The 21,522-nt window shown below is 41.3% G+C and overlaps 1 protein-coding gene across 11 annotated transcripts in view; it reads left to right on the top strand.

The window, feature by feature from the left end:
* The window catches only part of MYO5A (myosin VA), a 91,518-nt gene that overhangs the window by 55,173 nt on the left and 14,823 nt on the right, over positions 1-21,522 (top strand). For 4 of the 11 annotated variants that reach the window (XM_026855765.1, XM_026855760.1, XM_026855764.1 and 1 more), the window contains 15 exons: positions 1,107-1,193; positions 1,293-1,401; positions 2,881-3,092; positions 4,023-4,179; positions 6,581-6,820; positions 7,338-7,586; positions 8,697-8,790; positions 9,497-9,645; positions 10,355-10,468; positions 12,616-12,759; positions 13,488-13,541; positions 14,277-14,504; positions 15,620-15,628; positions 17,252-17,352; positions 19,904-20,102. In XM_026855765.1, coding sequence (XP_026711566.1) covers positions 1,107-1,193; positions 1,293-1,401; positions 2,881-3,092; positions 4,023-4,179; positions 6,581-6,820; positions 7,338-7,586; positions 8,697-8,790; positions 9,497-9,645; positions 10,355-10,468; positions 12,616-12,759; positions 13,488-13,541; positions 14,277-14,504; positions 15,620-15,628; positions 17,252-17,352; positions 19,904-20,102 — 2,146 coding nt within the window. Of the gene's footprint in view, positions 1-1,106; positions 1,194-1,292; positions 1,402-2,880; positions 3,093-4,022; positions 4,180-6,580; positions 6,821-7,337; positions 7,587-8,696; positions 8,791-9,496; positions 9,646-10,354; positions 10,469-12,612; positions 12,760-13,487; positions 13,542-14,276; positions 14,505-15,619; positions 15,629-17,251; positions 17,353-19,903; positions 20,103-21,522 lie in introns of all 11 variants that reach the window. The other 7 variants (XM_026855758.1, XM_026855763.1, XM_026855757.1 and 4 more) reach the window with 3 other exon arrangements.

Here is a 21,522-nt window from a genome sequence, read left to right as displayed (position 1 = left end):
CTTACATTGGTGCCCTCACAGCTGGACCCAGCACTGCAGGTGGGGTCTCACAAGAGCAGAGCAGAGTGTGAGAATCCCCTCCCTCGCCCTGCTGCCCACACTGCTCTGGGTGCAGCCCAGGACACCGTTGGCTTTCTGGGCTGCCAGCGCACGTTGCTGGCTCACGCTCAGTTTTCCATCCACCAACACCCCCAAGTCCTTCTCCTCGGGGCTGCTCTCAATCCACTCCTCCCCCAGCCTGGATTTGTGCTTGGGATTACCCCGACCCATGGGCAGGACCTTGCCCTTGGCCTTGTTGAACTCCATGAGGTTAGCACGGCCCCACCTCTCCAGCCTGTCCAGGTCCCTCTGGATGGCCCATCCCTGCCCTCAGCGTGTGACCCCCACACACAGCTTGGTGTCGTTGCCAAACTCGCTGAGGGTGCCTCGATCCCACTGCCCATGTCCCCAACAAAGATGTCAAACAGCGCCGGTCCCAGCCCCGACCCCTGAGGACGCCACTCGTCACCGCTCTTTTATCACTGACCTTCTGCTGAACCTTGCTCACTCAGGAGTGGTGTGTCTCCTTCTGCTTGTTATGGATTCACTCGGTGTGTGTGCATGTACTTACAGCAGGAGATGAAAAGAGGGAGAAATCCCGATGCTTTTTTTTTTGGCTTTTTTATGGCAATATATGAGGAAAATAACAGCATTTTCATTGATAGCTGTTTTAAATCAGACTGGCCTTGAATTCATTTGACATTTGCTGGAATTTGCTTTTTCAGATTCCAATGTCTCCCAACGTCTTAGTCCTTTTTTTTTTTTTTCATATATGAACTTGCTTAGAGCTTTTCTCAGAAAAGCTCTAAAATCCAGGCACAAAAAGACCCATGGCTGTTGGGCAGGCCAAAGGGAAGCAGGAAAGGACAAGGGGTGTGCAGCAGCTGGCAGGCTTGGGCAATTCCCCTGTCAGGCTGTCCTCTGTTATTGCTGAGTTGCAGAAGCACTAGCAGGACGTGTTTGGCACCCATCACATCCCACCCCTGCTCCCCCTCCACAGGGCCAGAGGACCCCCTGTAGTGCAAAACTAGCCCCACATCCACAGGTTCTTTTTTATTCCTACATAGATTCGATGAGAAGCGGGCAGTGCAGCAGCTGAGAGCTTGTGGTGTACTGGAGACCATCCGAATCAGTGCAGCTGGCTTCCCCTCCAGGTGTGTTTACCTCTGTTTAGATTTGCTTTCAGCTGCAGTTCTTCTTTTTAAGAGAATTATTGATTGTTGGGACTGACACTGTCTCTGTTTTTGGCACAGGTGGACCTACCAAGAGTTCTTCAGCCGTTACCGTGTCCTGATGAAGCAGAGAGATGTCCTTAGTGACCGAAAGCAGACATGTAAAAATGTCCTGGAGAAGCTGATCCTGGTACTAGACTTAGTGCTGAGAGCATTTGGAATCTGAAAGTGTAAAGATAGCCTCCCTTACTCCCTCCTAGCCACACTGGTTTAGTACTTGCACAAAGTACGAAACCACCACTATTAGCAGAGGAACTGTAGAATTTCCCAGTGATCGCAGGACAAGAACACAGTGATTTTAAGTGTGGGTGGGTTGAGGGTGAGCCTTATCTTGCTTAACGGCAAGATGGATTAACCACACCTTAAATAAGGTATAGTTATCTGGGGCTTTTCCAGTGTGGAGGTGTTTCTGCCTGTGTTTGTGTCTTCCACACTGCTCCTCTCAGCTCCTGTGCTGAAGCCAGCTATTTCACTCCTTTTGTCCCTGAGACTGTCTCCTTGCTCAGCACCATGGCTGTCCTCATACCTCAGCAGCCTCTTGCTTTGCCTCCTACCTCCAGTGGCAGCTCTACGTTCCCAGGCTCTGCCACGCACACCACTGGTGTTGCACCTGAACTGGTGTGTTTCTTGGGATTTCCTAAGGACCTGTGAACAGCGAAGGGCAGGCGGGCTCCAGAGAGACAGTTCCAGCCAGTTCTCAGCAGAAGGTGGTAAACTGAGACTGCTCGGAAGTGTCAGTTAGGAAGAAAAAGAGATAAAGTTTACTCAAGATATAACTTGCTTTGCTGAAGTGCAGTGCCAATGTTAGGATGTTTATGGAAACAAAACAATAAATACTGTGCAAGCGGGTTGGGGCTTTTTTAATTCTTTGTCATCAAGTGAGCTTAACTAAACTTTTGGTTTATACATGTACGTGTCTGTATTTATAGTGTTAAAAGTATTCTAAGCTCTTTGACGCTGTTCCCTTTAACTTTGCATCGAACAATCAACAGAATTAATTTTTTTTCAATGTACCTTTGTATATTCTCAGTTTTTCCCTCCAAGTACTACTACAGCCTATAGAAATAGAATATTATTCTTTCTGGTTTAGTTCTGAAGTTTCAGATGTGTTTGAGCAGCAGCAAGATGCTTCCTTCTGGCTTAGTCCTGATGCAATAAATGACACGTACATATTTGAAGCCCCAGCTGTTTTGTTTGTACTGTGTAATATAGTTGAAGATGGACCCTTCAGAGGGGTCATCCACAATTTAAGCAGGAAACTCCACATGTGCCTGTTTTGCTTTCATCCTCTGGGCCCCTTTGTCACCTCCTGTAGCCTCACACATCTCTCGTAATCTTTGTGTCATTCTTGTCTAAGGAAAAATCTCATGTTAGGCCTTTAGGCCATGTTTGTGGCCTCGATGGATTAATTTGTTAACAGAATCGTAGTACAGAGAAAACACTCTCCCCACTCCTTAATTTCAGTCTAGGTTTACCTGAAATATCACACAGATGATTTTGCCTCTTTACTAACTGTACTTTCATTTAGCCCTTCATGCCTTTTTTTTTCTTTTTTTTATCCACTAACATTTAATGCTGTAACTGATCCTCTTTTTACCTCTGAAAATAGGACAAGGATAAGTACCAGTTTGGTAAGACAAAAATATTTTTCCGGGCTGGTCAAGTAGCCTATCTGGAAAAAATAAGGGCAGATAAGTTGAGAGCTGCCTGTATCCGCATCCAAAAGACGATCCGAGGCTGGCTGATGCGGAAGAAGTACGTGCGTATGAGGAAGGCTGCCATCACCATTCAGAGATATGTCAGAGGGTACCAAGCACGATGGTAAGCAAAGCTCGTGGGAAAACCCACACTACCCTCAATTCATCTCCCTTTAAATAGGACGTTTAAATGTGATACATTTGTTCTCTCCTTCCTGTACTGGCTGAGAGGAAATGATTTTCCAGGGAAATGAAGGAAATTGAATATAATGAGTGTGTCTGTGCTGCCTGGTTTTGACCTTCCTGAGAGGACAGTAGCGCCCTGGCTGTGTGATGCTTAGAACAGCATGTCATTAGTGAGAGCAGGGTGCAAGTAGTGCTAGGAGATACGTTGCAGGTGAGGTAAAACAGGACTCTTGACTGAGTTGCTCAGTGTCCATGTGCCCTCCCAGCTGGGTTTGTCCATCCTGCTGGAGAAGCTGTTCCTCATCCAGGGTGCAGCTGTGAAGGGAGATGTGTCAGAGTCATTTGTTTGGATTGATTTCTGAGGGATGGCCATGGGTGGGCCAGAGAAAAGGGTGGGAGTACCGGTGGTATCGTTCAAAGACAAGGTGGCTGTGAAGACTGTAGGAATGAACCTTTGGAAGGAGGGTTATGTCAAGATGTTTTGTAGTTTATTTTTTTGCTGAGAGGGCCAAGAATGAACAAACATTTTCTACAGGTGGAAGGTGGCATAGTGGAAATAGTTTTGAAGCTGGAGAAAAGGTGGTGAGAAATTAAACTGAGATTATCTTGTCAGTTCTGTAGCACAGTTCTCAGAGGAGGTTTAAAGATTTCCCCATTAAACCTTGCAAGGTTTCGTTAATTTGTCATTCTGTTGTACTGTCATATGGTAGAATAGCAAGTAAATATGCTGTATCACTGACAACGTTAGGAAGAAACTGAAGTAGAAAATGTAGCTCTTGCGAAACAGGGTAAAGTTATAGGATGTTAAAAAGTTTTCAAGCACTGGAAAATAATTAGAGGTATTATTTGTAATCCTTTTCTTGCTTAGTTATGCCAAATTCCTGCGGAGAACACGGGCTGCCATCACTATTCAGAAGTTCCAGCGCATGTATGTCATCCGCAAAAGATACCAGTGCATGCGAGCCTCCACTATTGCTCTTCAGGCTCTCTTAAGAGGTTACATGGCAAGGAACAAGTACCAAATGGTAAGGAATCATAAGGTTTTACTTCTTCGCTCTAGCTCATTTCCACATACCTTCAGGACGAAGTTGCTCGTGGTGTCCCCTTGGGGATCTGAAATGTTTGTGTGCGTGCGGTTCTGCATAATGCACAACCAAACCAGCACACCATTGGTTGAAGGACAGCACCTGGAAATTAGAAAGATCTGCAATCAGTGAGTTTTATAAACCTGTTATAATAGGGATGGCAGATTTCTGGAGGGGTGCCCGTAAAGGGTGGTCAGACTTGCCTGTCAGGGACTGTCCCCCTCAAGCAGTGAATTGTTCACCGCAGTAAAACGTGGAAGTTCTGACAAGTGCACCTGCAGTGTGCTATGTAAACTTTGTCCTCCTAAGGTGGGGTTTTATTAAAGCTGAGATACAGAGATGGCCAGGGAGAGAGGCACAGGCTCTGCACGCCATGGGAAGGTAAACAAGGTTGTTCTGAAGTTTCTGCTGACTGCAAGCGAGTGAAACCGAAAGGCTGCCCTGTGACAGCACTCCGGGGCTGAGCCGTGACTCTGTAAGTAATAGATGGTACACATGTTGTTCGTTAGGGTTGTGAAAGGTACCTGTTGTTGTTGTTAGAAGAGAGGGCATGTGTTGCAGTCACGTGACTAATACAAGGAATTTGAAATGGTTGAATCATCTATTTCACACATCCTGGGGAAAGATTCTGCCCGAGACATTGCGATGTGCTTCTCAGCTGAACAAGGAGTTTAGTTCCTCCACAGCTTTTACACAAGCTTTCCTGGGAAATACCTGGTGAATTAAGTTTTCTGATACTCTCACCTTACATTGGAGTGGCCTGTTTCCTCACTGGACCGCATGGGTGTGAGAATTCACTGGCAGATGAGGACCATCCCTGCACTATGGAGGTATTTTGTGGGACTCATTGCTTTCAAACTTGAGATGAAACCATTGCTGAAAGCTAGTTGTGTTTGAGCTGTTCAGGCATCCGTGGGTAACCTGAAGGACTGTCCCACGAAATGTGTAATAAGGAGGCAGGAAGCAGGAATGCTGAGTGCATGGCATGCAGTCAGAAGGACTTTGGCTTTTGACTTTGCTGTACTTTTGAGAGAGCTGTTTCCTTACCTCGGTGTGCTGTTGAACCAAGTGCTGGTATTTCAAGTCATGTGTTTTCTTCAGAAATAAGTGCTAAGGGAGAGAGTCTGGGTATTTTATAATCTTGCCACTTTGACAGTTGAACCGTTTAAATTCATTGATCTGGAAATTTAACACTTTAACACATTTTCATTCATTTTCTAAGAAGTATAAAAGAAAACAAAATTGTTGTTACCCTACTAGTTCGTCTTACCACCTTTGTGGCAAATCAGTCTGAGAATGTCAACTGCATATGATCTTCAAGCTGTCAAATCCATGAAGTAACGTAATCTTAAATAGTTTGTCCTTTAGAAAAAAACTCTTTAATTTGCAGAAGCTTTATTAAGTGAACTCTGAAGTCCCTAGAGTCCTGCAAGCCTTGTTGGTTTGGGCAGGCTCTCCATGTATAGCTGTGGTCTGCTGGAATTCAGGTGCTCCAGACCTGGGGGATCTCTGGTTGAATCAGTGGGTGAAGGATCCAGAACCAACTAGTAGACTCTTCCTAGTGGAAGTCTCTGGCTAACATACTTGACTTCTTTGTTGAAAATTGTTTTTTTCTTTCCTTTTTTTTTTTTCTTTTTACATTTCAAAGCTGTGGTTGAAATTTCTGCTATGAAATAAGTTGGAATTATTACCATATAAAATTTCCGATTAGACTAAACGGAGATTTTTCCATCATGGCAAGTCTAAGATATATCAAAAAAGGGGAAAAAAAAAAAAAAAAAGAAAAAAGACTGGAACTTGTCATCAGCTAGACTATGGCTGCTGTTTTTAACAGCTGCTACAGTTTACTCTGGGTTCCAGTGCGTCCTGGCTGCATTGCATATCGTGTGGCAGTTTTAAACTTTGTGTTGATGAATCCTGTGCAGCATATGTCAATGATTCTAAGATGTTTCAAGATAAAAGATGCAGTAAACCCAAAAAGGATTGTATTTGTAATCTTGCCAACAGGTACCATGTACTTTTGTAATTAGGTTGGATCTGACACAACACAAAGGAATGTTTGGTTCTTCAGTGTGCCTCCAGTTCGTTCTTTCCATGTGTTTCATTCTGCTTCCTTTTCATTTTATTCCCTGTCATCTTCCTTATTCCTTTTTTTCTTCTTTTTTTGTTGAAATGGATTCCATATTCATTTCTTGTTACTCTTTACCAGAAGTTTCTCTTTTCGAGATAAGCTTTTTCTCTGCATATGTCATCTTTGCTTTCCTCATTATGGAGTCTTTTTAACTGAGCAGGTGTAGTTTGCAACTCTAATACCCCTTGTGGTGTTTTTTCTTAACTGTAGATGCTTCGGGAGCACAAGTCGATTGTTATTCAGAAACATGTAAGAGGCTGGCTGGCTCGAGTGCACTACCGTAGGACCCTGAAGGCAATTGTTTACTTGCAATGCTGTTACCGGCGCATGATGGCCAAGAGGGAGCTGAAGAAACTGAAGATAGAGGCCCGCTCTGTAGAACGCTACAAGAAGCTTCACATTGGCTTGGAGAACAAGATCATGCAGCTGCAGCGAAAAATTGATGAGCAGGTAAAAGCTTCCTGGCCTTGGGGAAATTATTTAGAAATCTTGTATTGCCTTGCGCAGTAGCACTGGGGGCATTCACAGAAAAATGCACTGAGTTTTCTGTGTAAGGTGTCAGTTTTCTGCTAAAGATAGAAGAGAAAGGGAGGCCACAGTAGAACTGGAACAGTAAAGCATCCATTTGTGTGTCTCGGCAGCACTGAGAGAAAACATCTGCTCCCTCAACGTCAGTATTTCACTTGAAGCATGGCAGTTGCTTTGCTTAAGGGGAATGTGAGGAGATTGTATTTGATGTGTGGGGGCTTCCTGTCTGATTTTAGTTCAGGATGTTATCTGCGGGCTTAGAGACTGGACTCTTCTGTGCCCTTGTTAAGGAATTCTGCAAAAGCAGACTGAAACTTCTTGGGAATGGGGAAGCTGCTCTTTTGTTCTTGTGTCTGGGTATATCCTGTAAGGAACTAGAAGTCTCCCTTAAACCAGAACTTCTCCAACAGCTGCTCTGTCTGTGTTGTGTTTTGCAAAGAACAAAGAGTACAAATCTCTGCTGGAGAAGCTGAGCAGCCTGGAGATCACGTACAGCACGGAGACAGAGAAGCTGCGGGGTGATGTGGAGAGGCTTCGGGCGAGCGAGGAGGAGGCCAAGAACGCGACCAACCGTGTCCTCAGCCTTCAGGAGGAGATTGCCAAGCTCCGCAAGGAGCTGCACCAAACGCAGTCCGAGAAGAAGACCATTGAGGAATGGGCAGACAAATACAAACACGAAACCGAGCAGGCAAGTATCCAGTCTCAGATGCATGAGATCTGTGGAGGTCTGTGTCCACTCAGGTTTTGCCCAGGCTTAACTGCTTCAGTTGCGTGGCTGATATTTTTACAGTATTTTGAAGCGATGTTCTACCTGTACAGCCCTAAACAGGCTTGATACCTAAACAAGTACACCTATGGTAGAAGAACATAATAAAATCTATATATATGTAAATATATGTATTCAATATGTTCAGATTTTGATATTGAAAGTATTTGCAAATCCAAATATTTAAACTTCCTCAATTAGTCAGAGGTAACGCGTTCATAAAAAGAAATCATCTTACTTACCTAGGGAGTGTAATCACACAGATATCAGAGATCTGTCCCATACACAGTATTCAAAGGTACCTGCTTATATCCCACCTAATTTAAACAAGTAGCCTGCTAAACACATGTGTGTATGCACAGTCTAGTTCAACAGGTTTTGACTAGCCCCTTATCTTGGCTTTAACCATGCACATATCAAACAGGTTGTTTCCTCTCAAGGTTACTTGCTGATAACGGTGCAAGTTTTGAATATTGGAAGATAACATCCTGTCATTATGTGATGCTGCAGTGATGCATTTCAAGATCAGATAAACATAAGGAAAAACATTAATTGATAAAGCAAAGGGGATGCGTAGTAACCGTAATCAGAGTCAAATGAGAAACTGGTTCACCTGAGCATGGTTAAAGCAGCACAGCTTTTGGGCAGAGGCAGGATGTTGGGTTATGGTCTTACCTGATGCGATGGAATATGCAGCAGAACTACCAAATTTGTTCCTATTTTAGGGATATTTCTATTTTAAGAAATAAATTGCATATTTGGGACTTCACTGAAAATTATGGCACGGTGGAGTGGATCAAGGCAGTTTTGGCATCTGATCAGAAACAGAGTGCAGAACCTACAGGGGAATGCAGTGGGACATCTTTAACACATGTAATTTGGGAAATAAAGATGTCCTAACTTAGTTCACGGATTTCATTCTCAGAGGAAAAGTTTAAGTATTTGAACTCTTACAACACGGATGTAGTTGCTGTTAGAGCCACCGATGAAAGATGAACTGCATTCCGAGTCAAATATTTATTATCTCTGTAGCTGGTATCGGAACTGAAGGAACAGAACACACTACTGAAAACAGAAAAGGATGAGCTGAACCGCCGCATCCATGACCAGGCGAGGGAAATAACAGGTTGGCTCTGTTCTCCTCACTTAGGCTTTCTACTTCATGTTACCTCGTAAAGCAACACTCTGCTGCACAGCCTGGGCTAATTTCCCTTAGTTTTCATTCCTTTCTAGTTTAACGGTTTCATCTTGTTGTTTTAAGAACTCAGGCGCATCAGAATTATTTACTCTTTGGGTTTCCATGAAGTCCTGAGGGTTTGGGGTCTTTCTGGTGATGGTGACTGCTGCAAAGCATTTTACTTTTAAAAAGAAGACTCTGATATTTAATGCAGTTAATCTTCCAGCTGCTGTAACTATGTAGACAGCAGCCAGAGGAGTGGATCTCTAGGTGGGAAGGCTGTGATGGAGGCAGCTGCAGTGAGGAGGGTCAGTGTGCTTGAGGTGTAAAGCATCTCACGTCTTGCTTTTTACATAATGCAGCACTGGGCTAGTGCCCCTTCCTTCTCCCTCCAGGAATTACTAACGCAAGCTATTAGCAGAATAGTTATCTTGACTGAGCAAACCCTTCTGTGGTTACCACGGTAATGCTTTGGTCCTTCATATGTTTGGCTTAATGTTTGCCTGTGGAAGCACAAATATCCCACACCAGCATCAAAAGGCAGACTGCCACCATCTGTGTTCTGGCGCAGACACAGGCTGTACCTCCAGAATGGGTGCACTGCATGGTAGGTAGAACTGGAGTTCTCACTTTGGATTCCTCTTCTCTGTGGCAGAGACGATGGAGAAGAAGCTAGTGGAGGAAACAAAACAGCTAGAGCTAGATCTGAACGACGAACGGTTGCGGTACCAGAACCTGCTGAATGAGTTCAGCCGTTTGGAGGAGCGGTATGATGATCTCAAGGATGAAATGAACTTAATGGTGGTAAGTGGCCAAACATCTGAGGAGTCGAAAGGTGGTCACAAATGTGTTCAGGCAGAATCTAGTGGTATAAGTTAAATTCTGCTGTCAGCTGTGTGGTGGTGACCTCAACCTGAAAAGACAATTTGTTCTTTCAAATACTGATTAATTAGATTAGCTCAGCTAGAACAAACACATTTAAAATTTGTGGTTGATGTTTTTAAAAAAAATATTTTATTTTCATGTTTGTGAAGAAGGATGACTTCCTGCTGTGTCTTTGCTAGTGGTATTAGATGTGCCATCCGCCCTTATTTTGCCCTGAAGTTACTCACGTGTGCTGGGGTTGTTTGTACCACATTCATCCAGTGTTAAATTTTAAGTAGTTCTAGGGATGTTTTCTGTGACAGGAATTAAAAATACTCCTCAAGACAATGTCTAGGAAGTTAGAGAATTGCTGCCTGTGCTTCCTGTGTACTGAGCTTTTCTTTCCCACAAAATGCTGTGTTGTTGCTTGATTCTGCTTTCTGCAGCAATACTTGAGGGTGTAGGATCTGACTTGTCTCCACAGATTTCTCATATGCTTTAGGTGGCATGAGAGACCAGAATCAAAAATCTGACAAATTTTGGTAGCTGTGAAATAACACCAAATAATACAAGCTAAATTATAGGCTGTGAAGAGACAGTCACAGGCAAAGCCATGCAGTGGTATTGATTTGTTTCATTTCCACTGTAGAACATCCCCAAGCCTGGACACAAAAGAACGGATTCCACGCACAGTAGCAATGAATCTGAATATACTTTTAGCTCTGAGATCACAGAAGCAGAAGACTTACCAGTGAGGATGGAGGTAATGTTAAAAAAAATCCACAACTTTTCACTGATTAATGGTTGACCTTATTTCTATCTCTTTTTTTCGTATGTGTTTGTGAACACCATATCCTTATATTGAGATACATAGTGCTTCGATCCAAGCTTTCCCGTTTCCTTGTTGAAGAGAGCTCTAGTTAGTTGTGGTCCTATGTAAAAAGAATTTGTGAAAGAATACTTTGAATTATTCTATATTTCAGTAAACATAGACGAGATATTTGGCCATCCAGTTGATTTGCATTTGTAAAACATTGGCTTGCCAGTGTTTTGTAAGCACAATCACTTTTTCAGCACGAAGTGGGAATTCAGAAAACCAGTAAGACTTCCTATTCCCATAATACTGTATGTTCAAGGATTAGAAGTGGCAAGGTGGGTAGCCACATTCTTCACTCCGTGGAATGAGTTCCCTGTTAGGGGTGAAAACCTCATGTTGATTCCTTGTTCCTCTGTTTCATAGAGATGAATAAAGCTCCCAGGATGTTGCATATGCAGTGATACAAATCCGAGGCTATTTAAAAACTTTCAGAAAGATGACTGTCTTGATTCAGCTAATGAATAATAATCGTGAATAAGTTGTGGTGCGAGTCCAAGCCATTCTTGGTATTTTCCAAGGTAGCTCCCCCTTTTGGCCCCTCCCAAAGAAGTGGGAACTGCTACACAGGGCAGAGAGCTGTCAGGTTGGGACTGTCCTTTGCAGTTTGCAGATGAAAAGCTTTTTCTGTGCATTCTAGAGATCTTTACTGTGAGCCATTGCACAGCTCGCTCCATTTGCCCGCTGTCTAGGTTAGTTATCTCTGCAGTTGCTTTTTACAGGCTGTCATTACTGGGTTTGAAAGCCTCCGCAGAAAATTATTTTCTACTATGGATGCAGATACGCTGACACATTGATGCTGACACATATTCTATGCGGACTCTTTCATAATTTGCCTTCCCACTTGTATTTTTTACGTTGCATAATTGTTTCAGAAAGATGTCCCTACCTTCATGAATAATCAGGAAAAAGACAAAGCCACTACATGTGATTGGATCTCACAAAGGAGCCAAATGTCATCTTTGGCTAACAGACATACTGAATTGCTGTTCTAGAGCCAGGTTTGGTCTTTAGAATATTAACTGAAAAAATCAAGTCACACAAGAGTGTGAATAAATGCAGCACTGAGAAGATTAAAACTGTGTTTAACCCCTTAAGATTTCAAACTCCAGTTTGACTCTAACCATGTAGATTGATACAAAAACCACATTAAAAAATAGGGTCCATCTCAATACAAACCAGTAAAACCAGAAAACTCAAAGCCTGTTTTCTTTTTCTTGAGCTGTTAGTGTGGTTTATGTCTCTTCCCCTCAACAGTAAAAGGGAGATGAAGTGGAAATGGCTGTGCTTGCTTGTCTGCTACAGTCGTTAATATTAATTTTTTAGTTCACTTTCTAGGCTTCAGAATTTCATGGTGCACTTCATAGTAAGTGCTTTGATCTTCTTGATACATAAAGTACTGAATGGCTGATGGACAATTCCTGATGCACCTTCAGATTACAAACGCTGTCCTTGCCCAGAAAACAGTGAGAAAACCAGTGGATTAGGCCCAGAACAAGCTGTATAATTAGAATATTAAAAGAGAAAAAGCATTAAATATATCTTCTGGTATCTATTTGTGTTGCATCTCACTAAATTAACGTAAAATCTACAATCACCAGAGAGCTTTCTCTGTAGCTGAAGAACTTGCTGTAGCTATAATTTAAAACAAAGCAAAACAAAAAAAGCCTCAATTTACGGTTGTTTCCAGGTGAGTCTAACCACAGACATTTTTTTTTTTTCTCCTTTCCCCCTCCAAACAAATAAGAATAAAAGGTATGCTTAATTATAGACCTCCTGTCTGCTAGGTAGTCTCTAGTGCTTTCTGTTGCTAGGCTTTAGGTTTAGATATGTTTTACACTAGTAGATCCTTTTTTAAAAGAGCGTTTGATAGCTGATGAAATATTTTAGATGCTAGTAGTCAACTCTCAAAATCAAGTAACATTTCTGTGTTCCTCTCATTCCCCAGTCTTTTTCCCATCTTTACTCACTGTAGTGCTTCCTTGTGATGTGGAGGGGGAATATTTCTTGACATCCTTCTGTTTTTTCTGAAGCAGGAACCAAGTGAGAAAAAGGCGCCATTGGATATGTCTCTGTTCCTCAAGCTGCAGAAACGGGTTACGGAGCTGGAGCAAGAAAAGCAATCCCTGCAGGATGAACTGGACAGAAAGGAAGAACAGGCTCTCCGCGCTAAAGCCAAGGTGGACTCCTTGTAGCTGATCAAATGCTGACACCAGAGTTATCCCTTCGTGTGAAATAGTAGCTGTGTGAATGCTGACTGGCTTTTACTAAATCTCCCTCTAGTACTTGCTTTATTTAACGACAAGTTTTACGCCTGGTGCTTAGTACTAGGGACTGGTTATTTAGTTTTCCAAGATCCTTGAGATCCTCTGATAGAAGTTAACGGAAAAAAAAAAAAAAAAAAAAAAAGTCTGTTTTTATTAAGGAATAGCAATATAGAAATCTACTAAAATGATGAGGAGAATGAGTAATGGTTCGTTTTAGGCAGAATAAGAAGTGTTTCAATGAGGATGCAGAGCTAAAGTGCTGGGATTAGACATGTTAGCAGATTTTATTTCAAATTCTCCTCTGATTTGGTCTCTTTAAATACTTGTAAAAATATGAAACCAGTTTTGGCAGTTTCTTGAGCATGCTGGGATTCATCCTGCTCTGTTGTTACCAGTGACAGTAGTGTGATTTGTACAGGACTTTATTTATATAAACCAATTATCTGTCATAAACCCATTACCAAAGAAAGGAGACACTGCCAATATTCAAACTAAAGCACTCAGTGGTAACAGAATGAGTGTTTTCCAGTTTTACAGGAAAATAATTTGAGTTCCTTTTCCTTTTGTTGTCCCAACTAAATTAAAGAATAGAAAGGACTGGATTTTTGTTTTTCACACTTGTCTGTATTCTTCTTCCATAGGAGGAGGAAAGGCCTCCGATAAGAGGTGCAGAACTGGAGTATGAGTCGCTCAAGGTAATTCTAAAAAGGTGGTTTCTGTTGTTTTCTAGTGAGAATATTGCCACCAATTGTATGTGCTGGCATAGAGAATTACATCAGCCCTCCCGTTTCAGAATATAAGCTGGAGAAACTAGAACAAAAATTCTCCAGCAATCATTTTCTTGTAGAATTGCCTTTTTTGAGGTGTAGAATGTGTGGCTGGGGCTGCAGAACAAGAAGATCCCCTGAAACAGGGAGAAATCTCTTTTGAAACACTTAGTACAGCTTGCAAGTTAATTTGAGCAAAACCAGAGTGATAAATGTAGCTCTCTGTTCCAAACTCATTGTTTAAATTAATGCATATCTTAGACCACTAAAACTAAAAATATTTCTCAATATCACTGAGTGATTCAGGATCTTCTTAGCTTGCTGACCATTATTTATTATGAGCTTTTTTTTTTTTTTTCTTGTTAAGGGGAGAATAAGAGGAATTTTTTCCTCTTTTTTCTAAGGATTGGTAATTTTTTCTAAGGATTATTTTTTTTCCCATCAAATCTGGATGATTCGCATATATGTGTTATGATTTTGCACTTCAGACAAAAGGTTAGCCTTGTTAAGTGAAATCCTCCCAGGCACTGTGCCCTGTAGTCAATAAGCCAGGGGTAGGGAGAGACTTGATTTGCTGCAGTTTCTCATTGTTTTTGCCATTTCTATCCATAGTTTTGTACATGTGGTTTCTAGGCATGTCAGAATTATCCCTATTTCTTGCAGCGTCAAGAACTTGAATCTGAGAATAAAAAACTGAAGAATGAGTTGAATGAGCTGCAGAAGGCCCTCACAGAAACACGGTCTCCAGAGGTAACTGCTCCTGGTGCCCCCGCATACAGAGTCCTCCTGGACCAGCTGACTTCAGTAAGCGAAGAGCTTGAAGTACGCAAGGAAGAAGTCCTCATCCTGAGGTCTCAGCTTGTTAGCCAGAAAGAGGCGATTCAACCCAAGGTAAATAGCAGTCAGCAGATGCGCTGTGTAGTAGAGTTACGCTGCATCGCTGACGTGCTTTATTTAATTTCACAGCGTGCTTGAAAAGGCAGGAAAAAAATGGTCTAGGTTTGAAAGCCTTTGTAAGCGTAATCCACTGATCCATTGCAAGTGCACAAATTGCAGCAGTCCGAATTGGGAAATTCTACTAATTACTCAGTTTTGGGTTTGTGGAGATACTGTACTGACCACACCAGGCTGGCAGATAGCAGTGGTATGGCCAGGATCTCCCCAGACGCCTTTAACAATGCAGAAATAATTCTCATTTGGAGCAGTGTCATTTCTCTAGTATGTGGTTTGACTGGAAAATTTACAGTAGTTGTCAGGAATTCTTTTTGATTAAGAGTTCGGTAGGAAGTACAAGGAACAATTTCTTTTAAATCTATGATTGCAAGTCAGTAACATTTCACCAAGATAACCTATGAAGATTAAATTCCATAAGAATTTTAAGAATATAAGAATATAAATTCCATATTCTTGCTTGATAAGTGCTGTGGGGTTTTGTTGAGTAGATTACGACCACTGAAATGCTTATCTTCTAAAAAGCTCTAATTCTGATGAGATACTTAAGGCAGTAATAGCTTTGAAAAGAAGTCATTCTACCTGAAAAGGTATCATGTAAATCCAGGAACTAGTCATTTCCACTGAATTAGTCATTTCCACATCCAGTGTTTCATAACTGCAGCAAGGAATGAACAGATAGATCATCTTTCCTTTCCTGCTGCAAAGTTATGTTTATATTTGTCCTAAATAAATTGGAAGTCTGTGATGCATAAATGTACGTATCTTGTTTTAAATGATTTATTCTAAAGAAAACAAAACTCATTTTTCTGTAATATTTAGAACATTGTAAAGAAATACTTGAATCCTTTAATAACTTGTCTCTAGCAGTGGTGGGATACAAGTGTTTTTCCAGCAGTTACGAGTATGAGGGAAGTATGAAGGTGACCTGTGGGGTGGCTAACAGCCAGTTTGCAGATAGCTTCTGCTTGTTAGGTTGGACAGCTGCAGCACAGACAGATTTTTTTTTTAATGATTTGTTTTTCTTCTTTCTTGCCTACCGATCTGATTGCCAGGAGGATAAGGTACATGTTTTCTTCTACAGTTATAAACCAGAACGCTTAAATGCTAAAAACCCCCTCAACAATACTTCAGCTGTTGTTTCCCTGCCTCTCATAAGTAACCTACATGTATTTGAAGTTGTTATTGCACTTTGCTGTTATTGAAAAGCCATTCTTATTATCCTGTGTCCCCACTGTCCCCATCTTCCCACACTGTGCAAGGGAACAAGTTACTTCAAAACAAGGGGATTTAACAATTCTGAACTGTTGGGTTTTGGTAACTTGAACATGAAAGGAAGGAATTGGTCTAGTCAGCTCAATCAATGGATCTTGCTGAGTGTCCTTGGAGAGTAACTGTGGTTCAGGAATCAGATCTCTTTTAACTTGCAAAATCCATAAATTTTACGAAAAAAAAAAAAAAAAAAGTCTATGGTTTGAAGAACTACCTTACTCTATAGTGTTTGCTGTCCTCAGCATGCAGCAAACATTGAGGACTCACATTGTGATCTGTAGATATTAGATAGGAATTGCTGAATGTTTGATTAGAAAATATAGCTGAACACATTGTATTTAGGAGCATGAGAAACTGAACTGGCTCTAAATGAAGGCTGTTAATTCAAATATTACAACTGCAGCAGGTAGGGTATTCTTGAAAATAGAAGAGTAATGATAGCATTTCTTTCTATCAGCACAAAAATAATAAGTATGTCCTGACTGCTAAAGCCTGATAGATTGTCAGGTGAGATACAGCACTTTTACTGTGTAATAAAATAATAGTTGGAAAATCACAAAGATCTCGTAAGGATGTTGGGAATAATTCTTTAAGGAGCTTTTTACATTTTATTGGTTTTTATATTAGGTAACATGAATCACACTAGCATAGAAACCTAGGCTCCAAAATTTATGTCCACAAAGTTGTTATTGTAAATACTTTGCAAAATTTTACTCAGGAAAATAGCATGTGATTGTTTTGAAAGTCAAAAAAGTCAGAATTCCATCTCATGTTCATTAAGTCCTGTGGTTCCACTGTAATTATTCCACAGCAGTGACTCAGATCAGACTGGCCGAGGTGACTGTAAACATCTGTTAAGTATTTCAAGTTTTACTGAAGAAAGAGCAGAAGTGCCAGAGTAAACATTCAAATGGGAGACAAAATGGTATTAAGATATGATATCTAACCTGAAAAATCTCAAGCCCTTGTAAATTATTTCCTGCTTTGCCAGAGTGCTTAAAATACGTGAAGTGAGGAATAGACCTTATTTGTGAGACTTGAAAGACTACGTGCAATGCTGTGTTTAAGAAGTATTAATAGAATTAAGCTTGCAAAAAATATGCTGTTTCAGTTTTAGCAGCTGGTGCTGATAATTTGAAATAAAATATAAATTCCTAATTTTAATAAATTAATTTTGTTCCTTTTACATGATGAACAAATAAAAAGAGGTTAACAAATGTACCCACTTTATTAGACAGGCTGATCTTTGTTGCATGTATTCATTTTAAAAGATACACAGAAATTACGGACCAACCTTCTGCTCAGGTTCCCATGCGAATTTTCATGTGGCCACTCAAGGATTAGTAAAGTGACAAAGATTCAAAGAACAATTTACATTGTTAAATTTACCCTGGGAATCATCGTTCTCTTTCCAGAATACCATGACAGATGCTACAATCCTCTTGGAGGATGTACAAAAGATGAAAGACAAAGGAGAAATAGCACAGGCGTATATTGGACTGAAGGAAACAAACAGGTACAGGTTCTCTTTATTTAATCTACGACCATTTGGGGTCTGCTGTGATACGCTGTGTATAGCTTATTAAGTTCCATCTATGTACATAAAGTCTAGATACTTAGAGAACACTTACAGTTGGGGTTATCATTTGATTTGATTAGTCAAATTGCTGTGTGCAGTATTTGAAAGGATGAGGAAACAAAGGGAAAATGCAAACTCGAGCTTCCTGGATTTACATCTTCTTAGCCTTCAATTGCTGCATTGCTCAATCTGGGTGTCATTCCCCCTGCTGGTTTGTTGTCTTTTCTCCAGCAGTGGTCACAGTAGTCTGTTGTAATACATCTACTGTAACAGCATGAAATGCTGTAACCACTTGGGCTAACACCGATAACGGAATTTCATCGTTAAGAAGAAATGAGTATAAACAAGAGAAGCGATTTGTTGTTTTACAGCATTTTTTGTTTTGCTTTTATAGTAACTGTAATTTAGTGTGTAATGTCCTTAACGTGTCATCTCATCACCATCACATATCTCTCTTGTATTTTTTTTTAAACACTTTCCTTGAAAGGCAATCTCCCCAGGACTATCATATGCTGAATGAGGACGGAGAACTTTGGCTGGTTTATGAAGGGTTAAAACAAGCCAACAGGTTACCAGACTTCTCAGAATGTTTTTTTTTTTCTTCATTTGCATCTTCTTTTCTAGCTAACTGTGCCCCTCGCTATGGGTTTGCTTTAACTACAGTATTTCTATTGCTTTTAACAACTAGGAAAAATGTTCATCACAAATTATACAAATTAAAGAGTTTCCTCAAACTTAGTCCTCAAACCTTTCTAATTGTCAAATTTTATCATTAAAAAAATTAAGATGGCACAGCAACTAATGTGTAATTCATAAGAATATTGTACAAAAATTGACTGTAAAGTAGCAGAAGCTCCACAACTGGGAAAGATTTGTAGCTGAGTATTACTTGTCTGCCTTTACATCAGGTATCAAAATTATTGTCTTTTACAGTTTTTCAGCCTAAAGTAGTACAATAATTTTAGTAATTATAAAACTATTGTTTGAGTAGCTTCAGCGTACTCTTAACTTTCAGATAGCTGTGGGTCTTACTCTCCTTGTGGTGACTCAAGTTCAGTAAACTGAACATTCTTCTACGTCTCTCCACGTGCCAGATTCAAAATGTAAGACACAAAATAACCACAATAACCAAGAGAAGTAACCTTCTCTGAGGAGGAAACCTCAGTGCAGTCCCTGCAATCTCTGCAAAGACTAAGGAGTGAGATTTGTCTCGTTAGGAAAGGCAGCACTGGCTCTGTGTGCACGTCTGGGCCATCTATCCACAGATGTGTCCCGGACTTCCAAAATGGATCCTAGTCCTGCACTGGCAACTAATTCAATAGGTCAGCAGTGCTGATCATCTTCAGTACAACACATTTGGTAGCAGTAACCACAGGAGGAGGTACATTGCAACGAATGCTACTAAAGTCTTTCCTTTTCTCGTGCTAACAAATTCTACACCTAACATTGTTTTGTAAGCCTGCGAAGAGCTAACTTAAGAGCAAGTGTCCTGCAGAGCAGGATGTGAGAGTGTGTGCTCTGCGCCTCTTCTTTCTTGTCCTAGCACTCTAGACACAAGAAGCTTTATATGAAATGGCAGGGCAAGGCAGGTAAATGACTGTTTGCCCTTGCGTGCTTGATCAGTCTTGTTACTAATGAATGTGCCTGCCTGCCTTATGCATATTTAAACCCTGAAAGATTGTCTAATTGAGTGCTAGTAGTCACTAGTAATGTCATTTCCTGTGTGTGTGTTGTAAGAAATGATGAATCAGAGCACTTGGACAGTGCCTCTGCCTCGCAAGCAGGAGTAGACCCCCAGAGCAGTGCTCGGAAGGACGCTGGGACGTGTTATCCCCATCTCACATGAGAAGAATTTCAGACTTGATGTGCCCAAGGGGAAAGAGCGAGGCAGTGGGAGGATAAAATAGAGGTCCCAGATCCCAGTCCTGGGTTTAGTTCTGTTGTTAACCTTCTGTACGCTAACGACGACCCTCCGCCAAATGTTGGTTTTAATGTAAAAACAAAGATTATTTACGTGCATTTGCAATTGAATGGTTTCTGACTGAACAGGCCACTCTAAAAAGATTTTCCCTTGTTAATATTGCAGGGCCCTAGTTGAAGTGAACGCAGTGACTTCTCTTACACAGTTTGTTTGATTTGATTAGAGGTAAAACCTCCTTAAAGCCCCTTTAAAAGCAGTGACAGTCTGTGAAGACTTAGCATTACCTTTATTGCCACGTTCTCAGTGGCACCATACACAGTATGTGTTCAATCACAAAGGAAACGCAAAGCAGTGTCACAGTTAATTTCTCTCCACTTTTTGATCTTGCAAGCTTAATTTAATTAGAAGGCATATTGAAGGGTTTAAAGAGTACTCTGCCTTTTTCATTTTCCTTTGCAAGCCATGGCTAATTGTTCCTGAGCAGCAGCTAAAGCTTTACACTCCCTGTGAGAATTGGGGACGGAACTTTCTACATGTGTTCACACAACTGTTGCTCAACTTCTTTAGGCTGCTGGAGTCTCAGCTTCAGTCGCAGAAGAAGAGCCACGAGAACGAACTGGAATCACTGCGAGGTGAGATCCAGAGTCTGAAGGAAGAAAACAATCGCCAGCAGCAGCTCCTGGCACAGAACCTGCAGCTGCCTCCAGAGGCCCGCATTGAAGCCAGCCTACAGCATGAGATCACCCGGCTGACTAACGAGAACTTGGTAAGGGAAACGGAGCTGCAGGAGCAGGCTGGGGACTTATGGACTTGCTGCGCCTGTAAGTTCTTAGCAGTTTTCAGATGGCAGCCTCCTGCAAAACACTGCGTGAGTGCAGCGGGTTCTTTTTGTAGGTAAGCTGATGGGAGAGACACACTTACGATTGCTGATGAAGTAATAATGTTTCAGGGAATTTGTTTGATGTTTGTGGCACGGAGAAAGTTTGTGGATCCCAGCTTCCAACTGATGAGTTTAATTATTGCTAAATAGAGTGATTGATATCCAGGCTACTCACAAAAAATATTAGTGCCAAGGGGTGATGTTTCTTCTGAAATATATTAGTTTTATTTCATTGAAAAACTCTGATGCAGTTCCTCAGTTCTTTGATGTCACTTTTCTTCCCATTTCCCTCCTCACTCCCTGAAGCTACACAGATAATCCACTGTGTTACCAGCTCCAGCTATTCAGTATGTTTTGAAGAAAGAAATAGTTCCAGAAAAAGAAACTTGGTTAGAAGTCACTTTACTAATAATTGGTATTCCTTGTTTACTGCACATTTTTGTATGAAGGAAAAGATTGGGTGAAACTCCTGCAAAGGAGTACGTTCATCATGTGCAGGCTAGTTCAGTTCCGGGGAAGTTTTCCAGAGAGGTCCATGTTGAAATACTGTTGGCTTATCGCTGCTCACTGCTGAAGGGAACCATGCTACTTCAGGAAGAACAATCCTAGCTCTGAGTGTCACTGCTTCCTCTAAAGAAGCCACGGTGTAGTCTTTCCTGCTCATGTGTGTTACAGAAGTTATCATTGTCGGGCTCTTGTCTTAGTACCAAAGGTTTTGAGGAAAGCATCCGTGAATAGATCTTGGAAAACTGATCCAAAGTCTAAGTTTGCCTCAGCAGCAGCTGTCTCCTGCTGACAAAGGTAAACGGCGACTGTTTCCATCTCTGACAGCTCCCTCCTGCTGCTTAGTCATATATGATGATTTTTAGCCTTTTTTCCCCCCCCAAGAGACCTACTCATCACATTCTGTGTTCCCAAGGCAACACACAGTCATATAATTACATCCCAGAGGAGCTCTCTTTATTTTCAAATACAGTGAATGCAATTTTACTTGTTAAATCTAGACTCATTCCTTAGTATTTCCCTTCTGATGTTTGAGTATTGCAAGTCCACTCCAAGTCAGGAATATTCTTCTTTTCCACTCCTAGTCTTAGAGTGGAAATAATTTACAGGCTTTCCAGATGTGATGTTAGAATTGCAGTCCTCACTGCAGTCCCATCTTGATTAGCATAAGAAACACCCTGTGCAGGTTCTCACAAAGGTTATATTCCAGGCTTTCACAGTATTAGTACTGCCCATTTTTAAAAGAGCTGGCTGTCCTGCAACTCATCTACATCAGCTTCTCTCTGGAAGAGGCTGGAGTGAG

Source organism: Athene cunicularia, assembly GCF_003259725.1.
Source record: "Athene cunicularia isolate RWA chromosome 10 unlocalized genomic scaffold, athCun1 chr10_part1, whole genome shotgun sequence".
Classification (NCBI taxonomy): domain Eukaryota; kingdom Metazoa; phylum Chordata; class Aves; order Strigiformes; family Strigidae; genus Athene; species Athene cunicularia.
Note: the sequence above shows the minus strand (reverse complement) of the source record. Positions and strands in the feature narration are given on the sequence as shown.